The sequence below is a fragment of the Lissotriton vulgaris genome, chromosome 9 (genome assembly GCF_964263255.1).
Source record: "Lissotriton vulgaris chromosome 9, aLisVul1.2, whole genome shotgun sequence".
NCBI classification, from domain to species: domain Eukaryota; kingdom Metazoa; phylum Chordata; class Amphibia; order Caudata; family Salamandridae; genus Lissotriton; species Lissotriton vulgaris.
The window spans coordinates 102010979-102031783 of NC_141697.1; the positions used below are offsets into that span (position 1 = coordinate 102010979).

The 20805-nt window shown below is 47.4% G+C and overlaps 1 protein-coding gene across 1 annotated transcript in view; it reads right to left on the reverse strand.

The window, feature by feature from the left end:
• LOC147689669 (retinol dehydrogenase 12-like) overlaps positions 1-20805 on the reverse strand; it is a 191418-nt gene that overhangs the window by 24647 nt on the left and 145966 nt on the right. Inside the window, exon 3 of the mRNA XM_086937131.1 lies at positions 16139-16294. Within this exon, the coding sequence (XP_086793257.1) occupies positions 16139-16294 (156 nt within the window). The remainder of the gene's footprint in view (positions 1-16138; positions 16295-20805) is intronic.

The window sequence follows — 20805 nt, forward strand, 5'->3', positions numbered from 1 at the left end:
ATCTAATTTTAAAATTGGTATTTTAAGCTCTTTGTATTATTTTTTTTTACAATTTACTTAGCGACGAGCACGTTTGGATGTCATTGTGTGTTGCATTTCATACTTTATAAATAAAATAAATAATTAACAAAATTATTTTACAGTGATACGCATCTTAAATTGTTGTGTTTTTCATGATTTGAGTGGCATTCGCTAATCTCAACAACTTTATGCACGCTTAGGTTTTTAGTCATTACAGGAACATATATGTTCTTTTATATTTATTTACACCGTATAGTATAGCATTGTGAATCTTATTTATTTCTGCTTCAACATACACATATATTCCATAGGTACTTGTTTAAGTACTATGGAAGAATCATCTAAGAAATAAGTAAGTTTACACTTATATTTTGTAAATTGTACTACATTTATTTACATTTGATTGCACATGTTTGGTGCAATGCAGAATATTACTGCAGCTCCATTTTTTTAGCTTCTCCGGGCAAGCCTCCGATCAAGTGGAAAAAATGGAAAAAAGTTTTTGAAAGGTATGCAAGGGTATGTGGTGCATCTTTAAGTGCTGAAAGGAAGATTTCTCTTTTGCTTCACTGTTTAGGTTCGGAAGGCCAGGATGTATTTGATCATTTACCTGAGTTAACTACTGCTGAAGCAGAGGGTTTGAATGATTATGAAATTTGTATATGTAAATTAGGTAAGCACTATCTTCCTAAGATAAGCACAATTTTAGAAAGATATCATTTTGGTAAAAGAATGCAACATGAGGAGGAAACCGTTGAGGGTTATTTAACTGATTTGAGAAAGTTAGCTTCATCGTGCACATTTGAAAATCTAACAGATGACCACAAACTAGATCAATTCATGTCGGGCTACAAGGTTAGAGAGGAACTGTGGCTAAGAGATGAACCCACATTCGATGAAGTTGTAGCTGTTGCCAAAAGAATGGAAAACTCGTTGAAGTGTGTAGCCATCATTAATAAAGGCAAGCTAAATGATGTTAAAGTACAAAATGTTAATGAAAGGAAAACTGTTTCCAAAGCCAAGGATAAAGAGAAATATTCAGTAAACAAAGGAAAGTTCATAAATACGTCAGTATCCTTGAAATGTTATAGGTGTCGTAAAAGTGGGCATCTAGCTAATGATAGAAGATGTCCTGCCCTGGGTAATATTAGTAATAAATGCAAGAAAAAGGGCCATTATCCGTCTGTATGTAAGAGTAAACCTCTTCCAAGGGTTAAGAAGGTAGATATTTATGATGATGAAGGAGTGAATACTAGTTCAGATGATTTTTAATGTTGTTAGCTTGTTTCTGAGATTGAAAGTGTTTCTGTAAAGAAGTTGTGTCCCTTTGATGAAATATTGGTTGACGGTGCTTGTACGAGTGTTTTATTTGACTCAGGGGCTAAGATTACCATTGTGTCAAATGACTTCTACATAAATAAGCTTAAACACATAATCAAATTGTTTAAACCTGACATCATTCCCATATCCTATGGTGGAGAACCAATAAAATTGCATGGTTATTTTATGGGACTAATTGAATATCGTGGCAGAATGATTTCAGGGAAGATTTATGTGTCAAAAAAGGGTGACAGCATTATCAGCTGGAAACATCAGGGTGACCTGGGTGTATATTTGGATCCCAATTCAAATCCCCAAATTTTATTAAAGGATACAGTATGCGTTGTAAAAAAGAGTGACTATTGTGAATTTACAAATATGTTGAAAATTGAATTTCCTAAGGTTTTCACGGATGGTCTTGGTTGTTTAAAGGGCTATCAGCATAAAATAAAACTTAAAAATAATTCTGTTCCAGTAACTTGTAAGGTCAGAGGTGTACCATTGTCTATCAAGGATGAGATGGAGAAGGAAATAAATAAGCTTAAAAATAATGGGATTATTGAAGAAGTAGAAGGAACTGAATGGATACCTCCGGTGGTTGCTGCAAGCAAAGCTAATGGTGATTAAGGTGAACAAAAGCGGAGTCGTGGACAAGTACCCTCTTCCTAATATAAGCGAATTGCTGGTGTTGTTGGGAGGTGCTAAGATTTTTAGGACTATTGACCTGACATCAGCGTACCATCAGATTGGGCTTGAGCCATCTTGTAGGGATCTCACAGCATTTATCACACAGTTTTGTACTTTTCGTTTTATCAGGATGCCTTTTGGGCTTGTTTCTGCATCGTCTGTTTTCCAGCGTGCGACGGAAGGTCTTCTTAAGGGTGTTGATGGTATGTGTATTTATCAAGGCGACATACTTGTCTATGGTGATGATATGGAGTAACATGATGCTTGTCTTAAGTCTGTTCTTGCGCGATTGAGTGATGGTAACCTAACCATTAAAATGGAAAAATGCAAGTTCAGATCGGATTCATTAAACTACCTTGGTCATAATATCTCTGGTAGTGGTGTTAGGCCTAATGAAGACTTGGTTAACACTATCTGTAATTTGTCTTCTCCTACTTCAAAAGAAGACCTTAAGAGTTTTCTCGGGATGATTGAGTTCTATGCTAAATTCCTCAAAGGATTTGCAGAGTTGACCTCAAATGTGAGATCACTTTTTAAAAAGGGAGTTAGTTTTGTCTGGTCTGAGTTGTGTCAAAAGGAATTCTCTATCATTAAGGAAAAATTATCCAATGCTCCTTTCTTACAGAGCTTTGATACCAAACTCAAATCTATTTTAACTAAGGATGCGAGTGAGAAAGGGCTAGGGGCTGTTTTAGAACAGTGTGGTCTATTTGGTATAAGAACTGTCATGTTCCTTTCACACAGTGTTGTGGGTTGAAGCTGCGATAGTTGATGTTGAACTGGGAAGCAGGTTGGATGGGATCTTCTGTTGAGAATAAATCTGCTTTGCCTTAAGCCTGCATCTTTAAATTCTACACACCCCAGGCCCTGCCCTCATGACTCGGAAGGAAAGGAAAAATAAATCGAGTGTTTATTATTATTTTATTCCTCCTTTCCTGACAATTTTGAGGGGGGAGATGCTCTTCCGTCATAGCAGAGAAGCCGCTGCTGCTTAATGTCCGATGCTTTCCCAAACACCAGAAGCTTCACAAGCAAAGAAACAACCACACAGTCCTACAACCATACATACCATACATGTGCCATGCTTTCTCTGCACATACACACATGTGCCTTCAAATAGAGTGTGTCTAGCTATGATAAATGAGGTTACCTATATATAAGTGTTAAATAAAACTACTTTAGATGGACAAATATGAAGTCTCTTGCAAGTGGCTACCTAGTATTCGTCCACTTACTTATAGGTTTGAAAGATATTTACAGATTTTTTAACATAAATTACACTAGATTTCCAATTTGTAAAGAGGATAAAACTGGTGCATTTCTCATTGGATACAATTAAACTACTGTGCACCAGGAGGACAAAACAGCTGCTCCAGCTCACATGAAATTGCAATAGCTGGCTTCTAGACCTGTAGTGTCGTAAGATGTAACATTTTATAAGAAAAAATCAATGTTAAAGTTGCTGTATGTGTATGCACGACAGAACTGTGTGTAAGTATCATCGTAATAGCAACTCGTCTGAAAAACTGTCAAGCACATGCACTTTAATTGAGTTCCTTTTTAGGTCGAGCGTCAGCACGCATGTGCTGTCTGCAAGACCTCTAGTAATCAATAAACCGACTTTAATCCCGCCTCTACTCATCCCATTGGTTGATTTATGCGTCGCTCTTCTTTCCTGCTTCCCTTAAAGGCTCAGGCGCATCAGCCAAGTACAATCTAATTAAGCATGCATTCTTAATTTGACATTTTGGAGAACACTTTTGTGTAAATATTCCTTTGCGCAGGGTCGCTGCTTGTATTTTTTAGGTTGCTTGTGTCTTCGGTAAAGAGGCAGCTAGTATCTTTGTCTATGGTGCAGAGCCCGGTGTCTTTCCGTCTACTAAGCGCAATGCTAGCGACCGCCTGTTTAAAAAACAAAGAAAAATAGCAATGACAGAAGTGTTGTGTAATAACAAATGAATGAGCGCTTTGTTGCATTGTTAATTACTGTGCACAAATGTTTCAACAAGCGCAACAGAAATTCATTCAGTAGCGCTAGTGCGTTTCTAATCTTGCGGAAATGCGCTTTAGTTTTTTCCGGTAATGGCAGCCTAATCCCTGCAGCTCCAGCCACGCTTTCTTTTCATCCTGTGTAATGTGTCTTCTGTAGCATTACATAAGACAGAGCAGCGATAATTTTTAATGGCCTCATGTACAGGCAGGACACTCCATGCATGTCAGTGCTGTTGATTTTTTTCGTTTTATAGAAATAAACCCCATCTTCTTAGCTGTGAACACTATCTCTAGTGCAGTTAATGTTCAAAATTTGCCTACACTTGGATCGCACCACCTCTGCCTTGAGAATCCCTTTCCCGATACAAGATGGCGACTGAAAGTTAGTGGCAGAAAGTTGTTTGCACCAGGGCACCGCCACACGTACCAGGAGAGTGGAAGGTGTGTGGCGGTGGGAGTGAGGGGTCAGGCGCGAGACAGTGCTTGGCGTGCCTGGAGAGCAGTGGGGCGCGCGAGATGGGGGACGTGCACTTCTCCATCCCAGAGACCGAGACCCGCAGCGGGGAGGGTTGCGCCGCCTACTTGGTGCATGACTGGGTATCTGACAGTACCCTGTGCCTCTCACCCCTCTTTTTACTCTGTTACTTTGCTGACTGTACTCTTTGTGCCATCTCACCCGACCCATCTGTCTATCCTCCTCAACCCGTGGATGTTGGCACCCTCTCCTCCTGTGCCCAGCTGGCAGTCCAGTCCTTTCTTTAAAATGTTTCATCGCTCATGCTGTTACCCCTCTTCTTACTGTGTCCCCCATCCTGCCTGTAAATAAGCATCCTCCTGTCTGTACCCCACCCTTCTGCAGGGCCACTCTCCCTCTCTGCCTCGCTGTCTGTACTCTTACCCTCCACAGGCCACCAACCCCATGTACCCACCCAATGGCTCCCCTTTATCCACTTACGTTTATATACAAGGCTCCCATTAGCCCTGGTTGCACCTCTTCTACTGCCTGTGTTACCCCTTTCCCTTTAAATACTGTATCCCCAATATCTCTATAGCTCCCTGCTGCTGGTGTCACCGGTGCTCTTAATGCAGCCCTTACATTTGCACCATTTCTTAACACCACTGCTACAAGTGAGTCACTCTCCTTCCTGCAGGATCTTCCTACCCACTGTAGTAGTGGGCCTCAGCAATGCCTACCAGTGCTAGGTGTTCACCCTTCTCTGCACAGAGTCCTCAGGCCAATAGGATAGAAGTTGGCACAGAAACTGGAATAGAAAATACAAGATTTATAAAACCTCATGAGGTGGAACTACATTCACACAACACCCTTCGGTAATGTATGAAGTAGCACACTGAATGGAAGGAGCTTGGTCCTTGTATACCCACACAGGGGCTCAAAAGAAGGCGGTACAAGTACAAGAAGAAGGTTTTAGGTACATATAAGGTCATACAGAAAATGCACAGTCAACAAGTGGGAGGAGCTAACAGTTGCTAATTCGGGTGAACACATCCTGACAGTTACAGACTAGGGACAGCTGCAAGCTCAACTGAGCATGTGCGAAGCAGAAGAGGCTAAATATAACCTGTCTCTAGGCAGATTTCAAGGGCAGACAACAGCAAGGTAGGACAGAGCACATGGCATGCACGTGGTAGCACATGGCAAACAAGATGGCTGCCAGAAATACAAAATGGATTCCACAAAACGGACAAGATAGCCTCTAAATAGAGGATGGCTTCTGCTAATGCTAACCCAATCGCTGCCAAATTACACCACCAACAACTCTCACCACCCTACTTTGTCCCTTACCCTCCATCTGGCCGGTCCCACTTTTCTCCCTTCCTGCCACTCTAATCTGTCCCATCTTCCCCTATTCATTTCCTCCTGGATCACTGCCCCCTCCTGCCTGGCCAATCCCCACAAACCTCATTGCTTTGTGTCCTCCTATCTATCTAACATCTCTACTGTCCCATTCCTTGTACCACCCTCACTCTTGTCTATACAGCCCTCCTTTTACATATCACTCTGCTTTTGTGTCCCGCTGCATCTATCATCTGTCTCTACTATTCACCTTCCTGCCTATACCACCACCCCTCGAGCTTCACTCCCTGTATATGGCCAGCTTCCTGCAGCACTTTCCTGCTGGTCTATACCACCCTCCTTGCCCATCTCACTCTCCTCACACAGCCACCCTCACTTCTGTACCACCACCTTCCTTACAGTCTGTGCCATTTATGTTCTCTCTTTACCACCCTCCTCGTATCAACTTCACCCCATAGCGCTTGTGCCAGCCTTCATTACCACTATATACGCCTTCCTCTTACTTGTGCCACCCTTCATTGGCACTATATGTCCATCTCTTACTTGTGCCACCCTCTTTGGCTATACGACCTTGCTCTACCCTGCCTGGACCACCCTTCAACGTGTCATTCCACCCAGCCAGCCGTCATTCCCTCTGTGACCTTGCAGCCATACCTTCTACCAACTTTCATCACTCTCGACTGCCATATTTGCTATTTCAACACCTCCCACTGCCATCAGCCCCTTTAGCCCCTCCTCCCTTTTCCGGATGTTCACATTGTTTGCATCCTCACGTTCTCACACCTGTGTTCAACTGCCAGTTCACCTTCTGCAGCGAGACCCATCTTTGACCTAGCTCTGTTAAAATGAAGCACTGATAAAAATTATTAACCTTAATTTCGAAGGATGGGGTTGTCTGACGTCGCCTGGTTAAAAGCCTATCTAGCTCTAAGTTGGAGTCACAAAATCATAGTTTTTCTTTACAATAGATGCATATAGTGTGTTCTTGAATGAATTCACGTTGCTGTCCCGTACTCTCATCTGTTTTATTTTTTAATGTATGTGTGCTGTGCAAAGGTTCCATACACTAGCTACATAAACACTTATCATGTCTTCAAATCTTGCCTAAGGAAAAAACATCACCAGTTACTGGGTTTTGCAACAGTGGACATTTGTAAGCTCTGTTGGTACTTGCATTTGTCACAGAAAGTTATTTTTGTCTTCTGCACCGGGCTTTTTCAAAATCCTCCTGGCTTCCATTGTCTGGAATGTGTTTTCGAGGTTATCATTTCCTCTTCACTGGATCACACATTCAAGGACACTCCGCTTTAGGTCCTTCTTAGAGTGGTTGTTGTTTAATAAGTGGGTCGCCATGGGAGCAGACTTGAATTTGCATCAGATTTTAGATATCTGATGATTGACTGTCCTCTTTGTTGGGTTTTTCCTCCTAGGAGCTACCTCAGAATTTGTCTAAAAATCATGGCAAACATGTTAGTCCCATTGTATAAGCCTACCCATTATGTGACAGTAGGACAAATGAAGCACCAGTTGGCATGCTGATGGCGGGTCCTGTTTTTCTGCACATCATTGACTTGGATTTGAAGCGCTACCCAGTCCTTCACCATCGAAATTCCCGTACTTTTCACAGCAACTAGGTCAAATGCCTCCTAAAGTTTTAGGGTTTACGTTGGAAATGGCCCTTTCTACAGGGTCATTTTCAAACTTTTTGCCTTCCCCCTCCCATTTTTGCTAAATTCGTTTTTGTTGCCTTTAGGAATCAAAACACTTTACCACTGCTAACCAGTGCCAAAGTGCATGTGCTCTTTACTAAAAACATGGTAAAATTGGCTTATACCCAATTGGCAAATTTAATTTACTTATAAGTACCTAATAAAGTGTACTACATGTGCCCGGAGCCTGAAAATTCAATACTACCAGTGGTTCTGCAGCATTGATTATGCCACCCACTTAAGTAGCCCTTTAAATATGTCTCAGGGGGGCGTGGCCAAGATGGCGGAGTGAGCGGACGCTTCTTCCCGCAGCTCCTCCGGCCCGACTAGGCCCGAGCCCTTTTTCGGCAGCTTCTCTCCCCCCGCTGAAGCTCAGCGGCCGTGGGACGGGTGGCGGAGACCTTGGTGCATGCACGGGTGTTCAAATTGGGTCCCGAGTGCCGTTGTAAAAGACCACCTGAGCGATGGCGAATTGACTGCGGAGCGCCACTGAGTCGAGGCGGCGCGAGTGGCCGGAAGCGGGGTCCTGCGGACGGAGCCGTACAGCGAGCCCCGGCACGGGGGCTTCGGCTGGATAGCGTGGCGTCTGTTTGCCACTTTGCAGCGGTTCTGTGCCTTTGAAGCTGGTGAGCCGGATGAACAGCCCGCGAGGGACGCCGCGGGAAGAATGGTCGCTGACTGGGAATAGCGACACTCGAGACTGCGGCTGCGGCCTTGAACGCCACGCGCGCCCCGGTCCTGACTGAAGTTTGGAGAGAAGTACGGATCGGGGGGGCAGAGCAACTGGCCCTTCTACGGATCGGGAGACCCCGGAGGGGACTCATTGTTGTCGCCCTGAGACTGTGTGCAACTCGGGTAGTGGCCATTGGAGTCGGAAGGTCTTCTTGGAGACGCCTAGCCGCCATTTTGTCCCCGAGAAGACGACGGAGACGAGCCCCTGAGGTAGCAGCCTAGGCTACTACGCGCCCTCCCGGCCCCAGACGGAGTGTCCAGCAAAGGTGCGGTTCGGTTGGCGGTGCCACGGACCGGGAGATCTCTGAGCGGGCTCACTGCTACAACCCCGGAACCGGCTGGCGGTTTGGACATTGGTTAGAGACGAAGGAGGGTCTATACAGTGGCGCCCGGACGCCATTTTGTTCTCGAAGGTACGGAACAGGCGACGGCCCTGCTATATCTCGCCTCGACCGCATCTGACCCATTAGTGGAGACCCAGCGACGCCGGGACCTACTGTTGGCAGTCTTGAATTCTCTCTTCCATTGGGCGGTGTGCTGCGGTCCACGGTGTGCAAATGGCGAGCGGTCGGAACGTGAAGAAAGGGGATCGCACGCTCCCGGACATGCTCAGCAGGGCCCAGCAACAGCGTGATAAAGCACAGCCGTCCCCGAGCTCTTCCAGAAACTCAGGAGAACCGGCTGGGTGGGAGCCCCCGGTCACGAGATCTTTCATGGAGGCCCTGTTTAGTTTGCTCAACGAGGACTTTCAGACACTAAAGCAGGAAGTGGCCAGCGAGATGCGCGAGGTTCACAGTGAAGTGGAGGGCCTTGGTGAGCGGATGGAAACGGTGGAGACGGCGGCCCACCGGAGGGATGAGGAGATTGTCCACCTGCAACAGGAGGTACTTCGCCTCAGGGAACAGCACGTGGACCTCCAAGCGCATAACGAGGACCTGGAGAACAGGTCGAGACGGAATAACATACGGGTCCGGGGAGTCCCGTCCGCTGAAGAGGGTGCTGATGTTGCTGGCTACCTGAGGGACATGTTCAGGGAGATCCTGGGTGAGCCAGCGGACTTCCCAATCCGAATTGATAGGGCCCACAGGGTTGGCCGTCAGCGACAATCGACGGCGCCTCCGCCGGACATTTTGGCCTACCTTCCTGATTTCCTTGTAAAGGAGCGCATAATGGCGGAGGCACGCAAGAAGCAACCACTAACCTTCCGAGAAAGCCCCGTCACGCTGTTTCAAGACTTGTCTGCCATCACGTTGCAAAAACGCAGGGCCTTCAAGATTGAGACGGACTTCCTGAGGAAGCATGAAACACCGTATTCTTGGGGGCATCCCTTCCGCCTCATCTTTCGCTGGAACGGCGTGATGCACCAATTGCGCTCCTTGCAGGAGGTCTGTGGGGTCCTGGGTCTCACAGCTACGGAGGAGGACGAATTGACGCCGGGCCGGAGACGCTCAGAACGAGGAGGACGACGGAGAACGGCGAGAAGGAGATCGGTGGCTAGCGCCGGGAGGCCGGATTCACCTACCATCAGAGCGGAAATGGCCAACGCGTTGAGAGAGGCGGCCAGGGACTCTGCTGCCACGAACGGTGTAGCCTTGACGGCGTAGAAACGCTGCAGGGGGAGAAGGACATAGCTTCTGATGATAGCAGGTTTGGGGCTGGAGGGAGGTTGGAGGGGAGGCGGGAAGAACGAGTGGCCGGACGTCCACTTTAAGTACTTTCCACAGACTTGTCCGTTCTGGGACATGACTGGGACATTGGGTTGTTCGAGTTTGGGTGGGGAGGTGGGATTGTTGGCCAGTTGCCATGGGGTTGATTCGGGGGAAGTTGGGGGGGAAGGGGGGAAATCGTCCAGTGCCTTACATAATTTTGCATTATTTCACTTTCGCACCCCTGTGCTGCCGCCCCGTGCCCTACCCTGCCTGATTGGGCGCCCATAGCTTAGCGCACACTGGCCTTCACGAATATGGCGACACTTAAAGTAGTGACCCTTAATGTTAAGGGATTAAACAATCCAGTTAAAAGAAGGGCAATCTTGTCTCTGTTGGAGGGAACACAAGCGGACATTTGTCTCCTGCAGGAAACTCATTTGTTAACACAAGACTGTCATAGGCTGCGTTCTCGCAAGTTTCCCACACAGTTCTTCTCTTCCACTACTTCTAAGAAAGCGGGGGTGGCCATATTGATAGCAAGTTACTTCAGGGGGAGGTGCTGTACAAACTCGCAGAACAGAAGGGGAGGCTGTTGGTGTACCGCCTCAAGCTGGGGGATGTGACGTTTACTATTGGCTCCCTGTATAGCCCGAACGACCACCAGGAGCGCTTTCTAGACTCGGCGTTGGTGGACGTGACAGCCTCCCCGGACAGACATATCATTTTAGGGGGGGATCTGAACATGGTTTTTGATTCCGCACTTGATAGATCCACGCAGAGACACCCGCAAACTGGGGAACTTTCACAGGCAGGAAAGGCTCGGCTTGCTGATCTGGACCTGCACGACCTTTGGCGCACACTGCACCCCACGGAAGGAGACTATTCTTATTATTCACATGCACACCGGACATATGCGAGGTTGGACCACTTGTTGGTCAGCGGACCGATGTGTGCCTCTGCCAAGACGGCGGACATAGGGGTCCTTTCATTATCGGACCACGCACCGGTCGCGGGTACAATTGTGTTGCCACCGGTCTCCCCCTCCCGTGGTGTTTGGCATCTTAGGGACACCCTATTACATAGGAAAACTGTAGTGAAACACATTGAGGAGTCGATCCGGGAGTACCAAACACATAACAATAATCCGGACACCTCGCTAGCGAAATAGTGGGCGGCGCTGAAGGCGGTCCTGAGAGGGGAGTTTATTTCTATCTCCTCGGCAGAAAACAGGGAGAGACAGCGCAAGAGGGAGGAGTTGACTTCCAAAGTTAGAGAACTGGAGCATGTACATCGCCGTACGGGAGCCCCTAGGATATGGAAACAGCTGAAGGCAGCTAGGAAACTCTTATCGGCGTTAGATATGGACAGGGCGGAATACGCGGCGCTGCGCCTGAAACACACGTTTTACACGGGAGGAGACAGGTGTGGCAAACTCTTGGCGAATAGGCTTTGTGTGGCGCATTAGCGTAACCTAGTTAAGGAACTGTTGGATTCTGATGGGGTGGCGGTCTCTGAGGATGCAGCGGTAGCGGAGGTGTTCCGTAGGTTCTATGAAGACCTCTACACAGGGGAGCCCCCTTTGCCGCAAGATACAGCGGACTACCTGGAGTCGGTGGCCCTCCCGGCCCTGGACCCAGCGCAAGCGGAGTATCTGGAACGTAGTATTCACGTGGAGGAGGTGATAGCCGCCATCTCCAGGCTCAAGCATGGGAAGGCCCCGGGCCCGGACGGTTATACGTCCCTGTTTTATAAGACCTTCTTCCCGGTTGTGGCACCTATCCTTGCCCGCCTATTCAACTCCTTCTCTGCACCGGGGGCCATTCCGCCGGACCTACTAAGAGCAACGGTCTCGGTAATTCCGAAACCAGGGAAGGACCGGACCCTCTGTGGCTCGTACAGGCCAATATCCCTCCTGAATGTTGACCTAAAGCAATATGCCGGGATTCTGGCGTCCAGACTGGCTTTACATCTGCCGGGCCTGGTAGAGGCTGATCAGGCTGGATTTGTCCCAGGTCGACAAACAGTCGATAATACCAAGAGAGTGTTGCACGTCTTGGAGAAGGCCTCACGGATTCCAGGAGAAAGAATGCTGCTGGCGGTGGACGCGGAGAAAGCGTTTGATCGCGTTCATTGGCCCTATCTTGAACAAGTGCTCCGGAAGATGGGTATCGGAGAGAAGTTCTGTTCGATGATTTTTAATTGCTACAAGTCCCCATCGGCTACAGTTAGAGTTAATGGCTGTAGCTCCCGCAGCTTCGAGATAGAAAGGGGTACTAGACAAGGGTGCCCGCTTTCCCCACTTCTCTTTGCCCTATACATGGAGCCGTTTGCCCAGAGGATTCGCCAGAACCCGGATGCGATAGGGGTCAAAATGGGAGGATATGTCCATACGGTTAGTCTCTATGCGGACGATGTCCTATTGACCCTGGATGACCCGATGCGGGCCCTCCCGGCATGCATTAAGAAGCTGGATGACTTCTCGAAAGTGGCGGGCTTCAAGATGAACATGGGCAAGTCAGCGGCCCTGGATGTGTCCCTGGCAGTGGACACAAGACGAGACCTGCAGAGGCTTTTTCCTATGCAGTGGTCGTCATCCCTGGTACCTTACCTGGGGATTCTGTTAGCACCGACGTTACCAGCAATGGTGACGGCCAATTGCGCATCTCTGGGCAGGAAAATCAAGGAGGAGTTGGCCCGCTGGGGTAAAGGGATGTTGTCCTGGCTTGGCAGAATAGCTGCGGTCAAGATGACGGTCTTGCCCCAGATCTTGTATCTCTTTCGGGCCTTGCCGCTCCAACCGCCTACGGGATGGATTAGACAGACGCAGGCAGATATTGCACGTTTCATCTGGCAGGGTCGCAAGCCGAGAATGAAGAAGGTTCTCTCCACACTGGCCCCGGAGGCGGGAGGCCTTGGCATCCCAGATCTCCGGAAATACTTTCAGGCAACGCAGTTGCGCTACTTCGTGGAATGGAGCAAATGGGAATCTGACAAGCATTGGCTCTTTCAGGACCAGGCGGTGGCGGGGCGTCCTTTACAGGAGGTGCCATTCTTGCGGCGGATCCACCGCCCCCCCCCCCCAACCTGTACGCTTCCTGTGTCACGCGAGTTCCCTTGAGAGTGTGGGACGCTGTTAATGAAGTTCACGACCTCACCACATTCCCCTCGCCTTTCACGCCGATAGCAGAGAACCCTGATTTCTCCCCAGGTCTAGAACTGGGCGCATTCATGCACTGGAAAGCAGCGGGCTGTCGTGCGCTCTTCCAGATGTATAGTACGGATGGGGTGGTCCCCTTTCAGCACCTAAAGCAGGAATTCCAACTGACTGAGGCAGAGAGGTTGAGGTACATGCAGGTTAGACATTGGGCGCTTCAGCCGCAGGTTCGAAACACAGCAGATCGCCAGATGAAGCCGTATGAGAGGTGGTTAATAACTCGCACCTCTGACGCCAAGCTGATCACCTAATCTCTATAAATTCCTGCAACCCCCCCATTTCACTTTTATAATCCTGGCAGGGAACGCTGGAACAGAGAGTTGGGGAGGACGCTCAGCCGTAAGGAATGGGATCAGATTGCATACCGCGAGAGACACTCGGCATACCACACAGGACTCACAGAAACATTCACAAAGGTGTCTACATATTGGTATTAAACCCCGGAGAGACTACATGAAATGAATAGGAACATTGGGAAGGCGTGTTGGAGGGAATGTGGGCAGACAGGGACTATTACACATGTGCTTTGGGATTGCCCGTTGTTGAGGGACTACTGGACGGAGATCGACGAGATAGACGCTCACTTTGAGGTAGAATTGCCACGCTTCCCGGCGTATGTTTTGTTGGGCCTCCCGAATGGGCTAATGTACCCACTGAAGTCCCATAGAGGTCGGCAAATAGCAATACCATTGGGATCGGCGATCTAGAACATATTGATACATTGGCGCACTACCACAGTCCCCTCCATCACGGGCTGGCTCCATAGACTCTGGCATGTCCTGGGCATAGAAAAACTATCGCTTATGGTGGCGGGGGCCGTGGAGCAATTTGATGAGTTGCGGCGACCCTTTCATGCGCTCTTGACCACAGAATTTAGAGAACTTACCAGTCCGAGATACCTTAGACTCCTGAGACTAACGCCTCCCGCAGACCCAACCAACTAAACAGACATGAGACGGGGGCTCATGGGAGGGGGGGGGGGGGGGGGGGGGGGGAGAGGGCGCATAGATAACCTAAGCACTGGACGGGGGAAAGCTGGGCGGGAGGTTGGGGGGAGTTGGGGTGTAGGGAGGAGGGTTCAAGGGGGGAGGGAGGGTCGGCTTCTTGCTTTTCCTTTCTTTAGCCTTTCAGCTTCACCGACAGTGGCGAACACGTCAAGCCTTTCTTCAACGGAACTCTATCTGCGGTTGCCACTGTCTATCACCATGCTCTGACTACTCTTGCTTTAATGTTTTTGTTTGTAATACGCATACCCCTCCCTTCTTTGTCCCCTTTTTCTCGTATGTTTTGCCTTAATAAAAATCTTTAAACCTAAATATGTCTCAGGTCGGCCACTGCCTTCACTGGGTGTGCAGTTAAAAACTGCATTTTCGACTTGCCAAGCCCAAACCTTCCTTTTTAGTTCGAGCCTAGCCGGCGCATACGCGGTCTCTCGACATGCTGTATTCACTCAAGGGGTTTACAGCCTGCCTCCAGCTTCTGATTAGCTTTTGTGAGCGTCCTTTAAAATACTTTCTCCACAAAAGAAAGTACCATTCCACATAATTACACTGTATAACACACAACCCACTCCACATGATTCAACAACACTCAATACTACATAATTACTATCCACATAATTCCACAGCACACCATACCACATAACTCACTACGGAAAACCACTCCACATAAATCCACATCACACAATGCAACAACTAACTAATACAATACAACCCCCATAACACCACTGGACACCACATACATATACTCCATAACACATAGGGAAAATACATTGCCATTTACAATGTCAATAGCTCTAAATCAAACAAATGTGAGACCTATTGCATTTCCAATGTTTGGTGGTTTTGTCTGCAAAGACAAAGCATGCAACTTTAATACAGTATTAGGTAGAAAAGACCTTGTATCAAAAAATGAATCAATGAGTGAATGAATAAATAAATGTGAATAAGTTACCACATAATGTTGAGACCTCCAACATTTGCCAGACATTGATAAGATACATTTGTGCATGCACCCTGGACTCCAGCATAGAAGTATGTCAACCTTTTCAAGAGTCGCTCCGTCATCCATACTGATATGCTCTTAGAACATTCAAAGAGTCTAGCCTTAAAACCGCAAGTCTTAACTATATAGCTCTAACAAAATATAATGTGTTGATCTCATAGAGACCTACCGATCTACAAAATCTGTAATGGACCTCCCACCTTGGCCACTGTGATAAGGCCTGGCCTGAAACCAGAATTTTAATCACTTGCCTCAGCCTCCTCTAGATTTCCATCGAGCTAGGTAAGAGTTCCCTGTCCCTAATGACATGTAAGGCTCCTAACTTTAGCTTGCCTTAGAAAACTGGTGTAGGGTTGCCTAAAAGAGTAGGCTGGACAATTCTGTTGTGTAATTAAATCTCAATTATTCTAGACAGTGCTTGGAGAGCTTGGCTTTCCTGGCTGCCTGTGGAAGCTACAGCATATTCAACTAAATGTTAATCCACTTGAAAATGAAATATAAGATAGCATTAACATAGCAGAACAAAGGTTGTGAAAAATATGAAACAAGAGTAGTGGTTGAATAATTCCAAAATGCTAACTCGTGAGTGATGCTCACTCATCCATATCATTGTGACTGGTCTCTGCCACAAGCACATGAAGGTTCAAGGAGGCCACACCTCAGGTAACATGATGCAGCCTATAATCACCCTTTTTGCAGTCAACTGCTTAACACAACCGGGGCGAATGGTGCAGTGTTATACAATTGTTATAAATGTGCACCAATTTTAGGAAAGGAGGAATTGGTCCGCCGTTTTGGGAAATGTGGAGCCTGAAACTCGCAAAACATTTCATGCATTTGCACTGGAGGAAATCTACCAAGTAGACAGACGCCCTGAAGACAATCTGCACACCTATGGAGCTATTTTAGTCAACCATGTACTAACCATCACTTATAGCACTCTAAATTATAAACTTATAACTATGGGAAAAATAATGTTCCTCTTGCGTGGTACCTTTGAGGATATTTTCAACAAATTCCCTGACAGATTTTGTGTCTGCCAGGTCCAGCTTGCGGACAACCACCTGCTCGTTTCCTGTTTCTGCGCGGATCTCACAGGCTGCCGCTTCCCCCTTGGGCACATCTCTGCAGGCGATGATGACACGAGCACCTGTAAAGATCAACGACACAAGTGGGTAGGAGTAGATCAGTTCCAACACTTTGGTAACCAGAGAACATTTCATGGGCTATCTTCCAGAGTGTAAACAAAAAACATGCTATTGCCTGCAAATCCCAGGGGTGTAGATTCATTAAATGTAATTTTAGCTCATTGTGTGAATGAAAATAAATCTGGTATGGCTGACGTCTGCTTGGCAATATATTATACATCCTTCAACTGAGGGCCTGAGTTGAGGTTTAATGTATGAAATGGTTACTTCTAGGGGTCTTTCAGGTCTTTGTGCGCTACAAACTAAGGGGTACATGCATCAATGTAATGAACTGCGATTCCTTAATAGCGATTTTTAAGGAATCGCTATTAAGGACTCACAATTCCCTATGCATGTAGAAATTGCTAAATAAATTACGATTCCTACACATTCCCTATTAGCGAATCACAAATTGCAATTCGTTAATAGGGAATGCCTTCCTATTTATTTCTATGGGCCTAGAGGCCCATAGGAATGCATGGGAAACCACTCGCAATTTGTGATTACTAAAAAGGTATGCAATTTTAAGAGTGATAGGGGGCCAAAAGGCCACCCTGATTCACCCCCAAAACTAGCAGGTGTGCATATGTGGCGCACACACATGCCCTAAGGGCATGTGTATGCACCACAAGACACTTAAAAAAAATGCTATTTCTAGCACTTTTCTGAGGAATTACAGATTACCACCAACTTGAAGTTACTGGTAATTTGCGATACCTTAATGCTAAATCTCAATCTCAGATTGCTTCTTGCATTACATTTAAGGAATCGCAAATTGCAGTTCCCTGAGGGGCACATGCATCAATCTAGGATTTTGCATTTACTAAATAGCGAAAATTAAGGAATCGCTATTTAGGAATTGCAAAATCCTATGCATCAAGAAATCCAAATTTATTTTAGGATTTCTTAAATTTCGGAATTTGCGATTCCTTAATTGCGAATCGCAATTAAGGAATGGCATTACATTGATTCCTATGGGCCTAGAGGCCCATAGGAATCAATGCCGTTTTGCATTTCTTTGTTTAGGAAATCGCAATTTGTTGATGCATTGCAAGGGTGCAGAGGGGGGTCCAAAGGACCCCCCCCCTGCACCCCTGAAATGTATTTTAAAGTGCATGTTTCACACACACATGTTCTAAGGACATGTGTGTCTGTAACATGACACTTTTCAAAATGCATTTTTGTGCTTTTTGAAACAATTTCCCAAATTAACACGAGGGTCAACCTCGTGTTAATTTGCACTTCCTATTTCAAAATTCGCATTTTTTTTAAAAATGATGCATTGCATTTAAGGAATCGCACAAATGCGATTCCTTAAATGCATTCGCATTTTTAGGAAATGCAAAAAAAACCCGAATTTTGATCAAATGTTTCATGCGTCCCAAAAACGTATTTAGGAAGCGCAAACGGCCGAATTTACCGATTCGCACCGTTTGCACTTCCTAACTAGGTTGATGCATGTGCCCCATGTATTCGCAAAATAGGAAATTGCAAATTTTGCGATTACCTATTTTGCAATTGAGGTTGGGCTTGATGCATACCAAATGGCTAAAAACCGGTCGCAAAGGGGCCGATTCTGCCAATCGGCCCGTTTGTGACTGGTATTTTGCTTGATGCATGTGCACCTAAGATCTCTGCATTTGTAGACCAATGTAGCATGCCTGGACTAGTGGAATTAATGCTCTGCTTACACTTTTAAATGCACCAAGAATAAATACATTTTGGGAATCAAATTTTAGAGCACACATTTCCTAAACTGCTTCAGTTCCTAAATGCAAAAAAAGAAAAACATAATTCTTATATTTACAATTCTGTACAAAGAACAAAAACATTTAATAAATACAAAAATGTGAAAAAGAAACATACAGTTCCATGAAAAACAATTATGATACAAAAATGACTAAATCTAGACAGTAAAGCTCCATACACATAACAGCATCTTTAACCATGTTAAAATCCTATCACAAATACATTTCTACCCACGTCTGCCTAATATGTACTCTCACAAATAACCAGATGAAATCGGAATGCAGGTCTTAAAGGAATGGTAGCTGGCCCAAGGATGAAGGGTTTCCTCACAGAAATGTATGTATTAAATATACAACACAAAAGATTTTCTCCAAGCAGGTTAGTTACAATGAGAAAAAAGCTATAAGAAAAAATAACCCAAATGAAGATAACATTTGTAGGGAACTAAAGTTACTGCAAAAAAAAAATCCATATGAAACAATTGGAAAGTCTAATTCAAATTAAATAAATGGGGGGTGGTAGACTAGTACCCAGGCACCTGCCGTAGTTAAAACAAAAGGAGGGTGGGAGCACACTGCCTCACATCCCAGCACTCAATTCACCCTGATGAATTAGGGTAAAGGCAGTGCATGAAAACACGTACTTCAGTAACAGTCTTTAGTTTTTCATCCGTGTTGGTGCAGCCAGTGCTGTGTATCTCTAGACACGTGTTTAAGGATAGTTGTGTTTCACCAATAGAGAGCAACACATCACTTTGGGGGCGCTGTAAATGTTGCTCAAAGTCTTCTCAGGTCTCTGTACCACTCACTGAGCGCAGGTATATCAGATAGATCTCGTCAGCTCATTAACTTAAGGGAGTGGGAGAACACAGCCTCACATCCCAACACTCAGTTTGCCCCAATGCATTATGGTAAATGCATGATAAGAGTAACAGCCCTCCATATTTAACACGCAATTGGGGGCTTAGCCAGGCAAGATGGCCATACCATTTGAATAGAGGATTACCCTGTGTAATCCTAAGGCATCCTGCGCTACTGATGCCCTGTTCGGGGTCTGGACTGGTGCCCTGCTGTGGCAGTGACCTCCTGCTTCAACTAGGGGAGTTGGATGCACCCAGGGAGTGGCGCCGACGAGAAGGCTTGGACGTATGCGCAGCAGGGAATAGAATGGCGCTGCTGGTGAACCCTGACGAGTGAGAGATTCAACCCGCGGAGGCCGTGTGGCCGGTGAGTGTCCGATCCCTTGTGCGGTAAGTCTTTAGTGGGAACACTGCTGTTTCGGGGGTCGGCGATGGCTGGCGCTCCTGTCCTGAGAGCTGGGATCGCCCGACAGACAGTCCTGTGGTAGCAGTCCCCAGGTGAGTGACAGGGCAAGAGGTGGGCCTCCCTGCGGGCTTGTGGACCCTGGGCTGGGGTAAGGACCCTGCTTGTTGCCCACTTGCCTAGTTACGAGCAATAGCAGGCCCTAAGGAGCCTGCTCTGAGGTTAGGGGCGCAGGGGCTGACGTGGGCCTGTTGGGATCTGGCTGCCCCATCTTCTCATGCAGAGGCTTTGGGACTGCTGTGGTGCCCCCTTACCCCTCGAAAACTGGAATATAGCCCCGGGGGCCCTGTCAAGCAAGATGCTTCCATCTGACCCAGGCAGAGGCAGGTTTGGATGACTGCTGGTCTTTCCTTTTGGACGTCATTATGTTGCACGTGTGGGCGCCCTGAGACCACGGGTGCCGGGCAGTGATGGGGACACTGCGGGCTGGGCTTTGTCCTGTGGGAGCGACCCTTGACCCCATCAGGTAGGTCACTCCCCTCAGCACAGCACCGCCTGTGTCTCCCAGCCATAGCCGCTGCTGCTGAGGAAGTTCAAGGCCCTCCTCCACCCACAGGCTACCACCTGCGCCTCATCCCTGGTGTCCAGTGGTAGGCCGTAAGTTGTTTATCTCCGCTTTTTCCGCGACTGCTGTTCTCTGTCTTCCCCCACTGCCTGTACTGGATCTGTGCCGTTTTTCCCTCTGTTCCCCCCGCTGTCCCCGTATCTCTCTGCCCAGTTTTCCCTCTGTTCCCCTCGCTGTCCCCTTGCCTCTCTGCCTGTTTTGCCTTCTGTCTCTAAGCTGCCCCTGTATTTCTGTGCCCTCTTGCGTCTTGCTCCACTCATATCCCCCTTGTCTTTTGTGCCACTCTTTTCCCCTGTATTTCTCTGCCCTTTTGCCTTCTGTGACACCCATTTTCCCCCTCAATCTTTGTGCCCTTTGCCTTCTCTGACACCCGTTTTCCCCTCGATCTTTGTGCCCATTTGCCTTCAGTGCCACTCGTTTCCCCCTTGCTTTTTGTGCCCCTTTGCCTTCTGTGACACCCGATTTCCCCTCGATCTTGTGCCCTTCCCTCTGTTCGCTTCATCAGCCCTCTCCTCCCCCACCGCTTCGTCCCCTGCGGCTCCGCCCCCCCCGACTGCCCATTCACTGCCCCCGCCTCCCGCCTAACAGCTACTCCTCCCTCCCACCTCCCCATATATGCCGGCCGCTGTTCGGCCACACTGCTGGTGCGCCATAGGCATGCCTAAGGCAAGCCCGTCTGTGCCCGTCCGCGCCTGGACCGCGCCCAGTGCCAGAACACCAGGCCCCTGCTCCCGCCACGACGACCGCTGCCGGTACGATGCCAGCACACTCCAAGCTCTCAACCCCGGACGAACTCACACCTGCGTCAAGGACGCCTCGAAACGCACACACGGTCCCT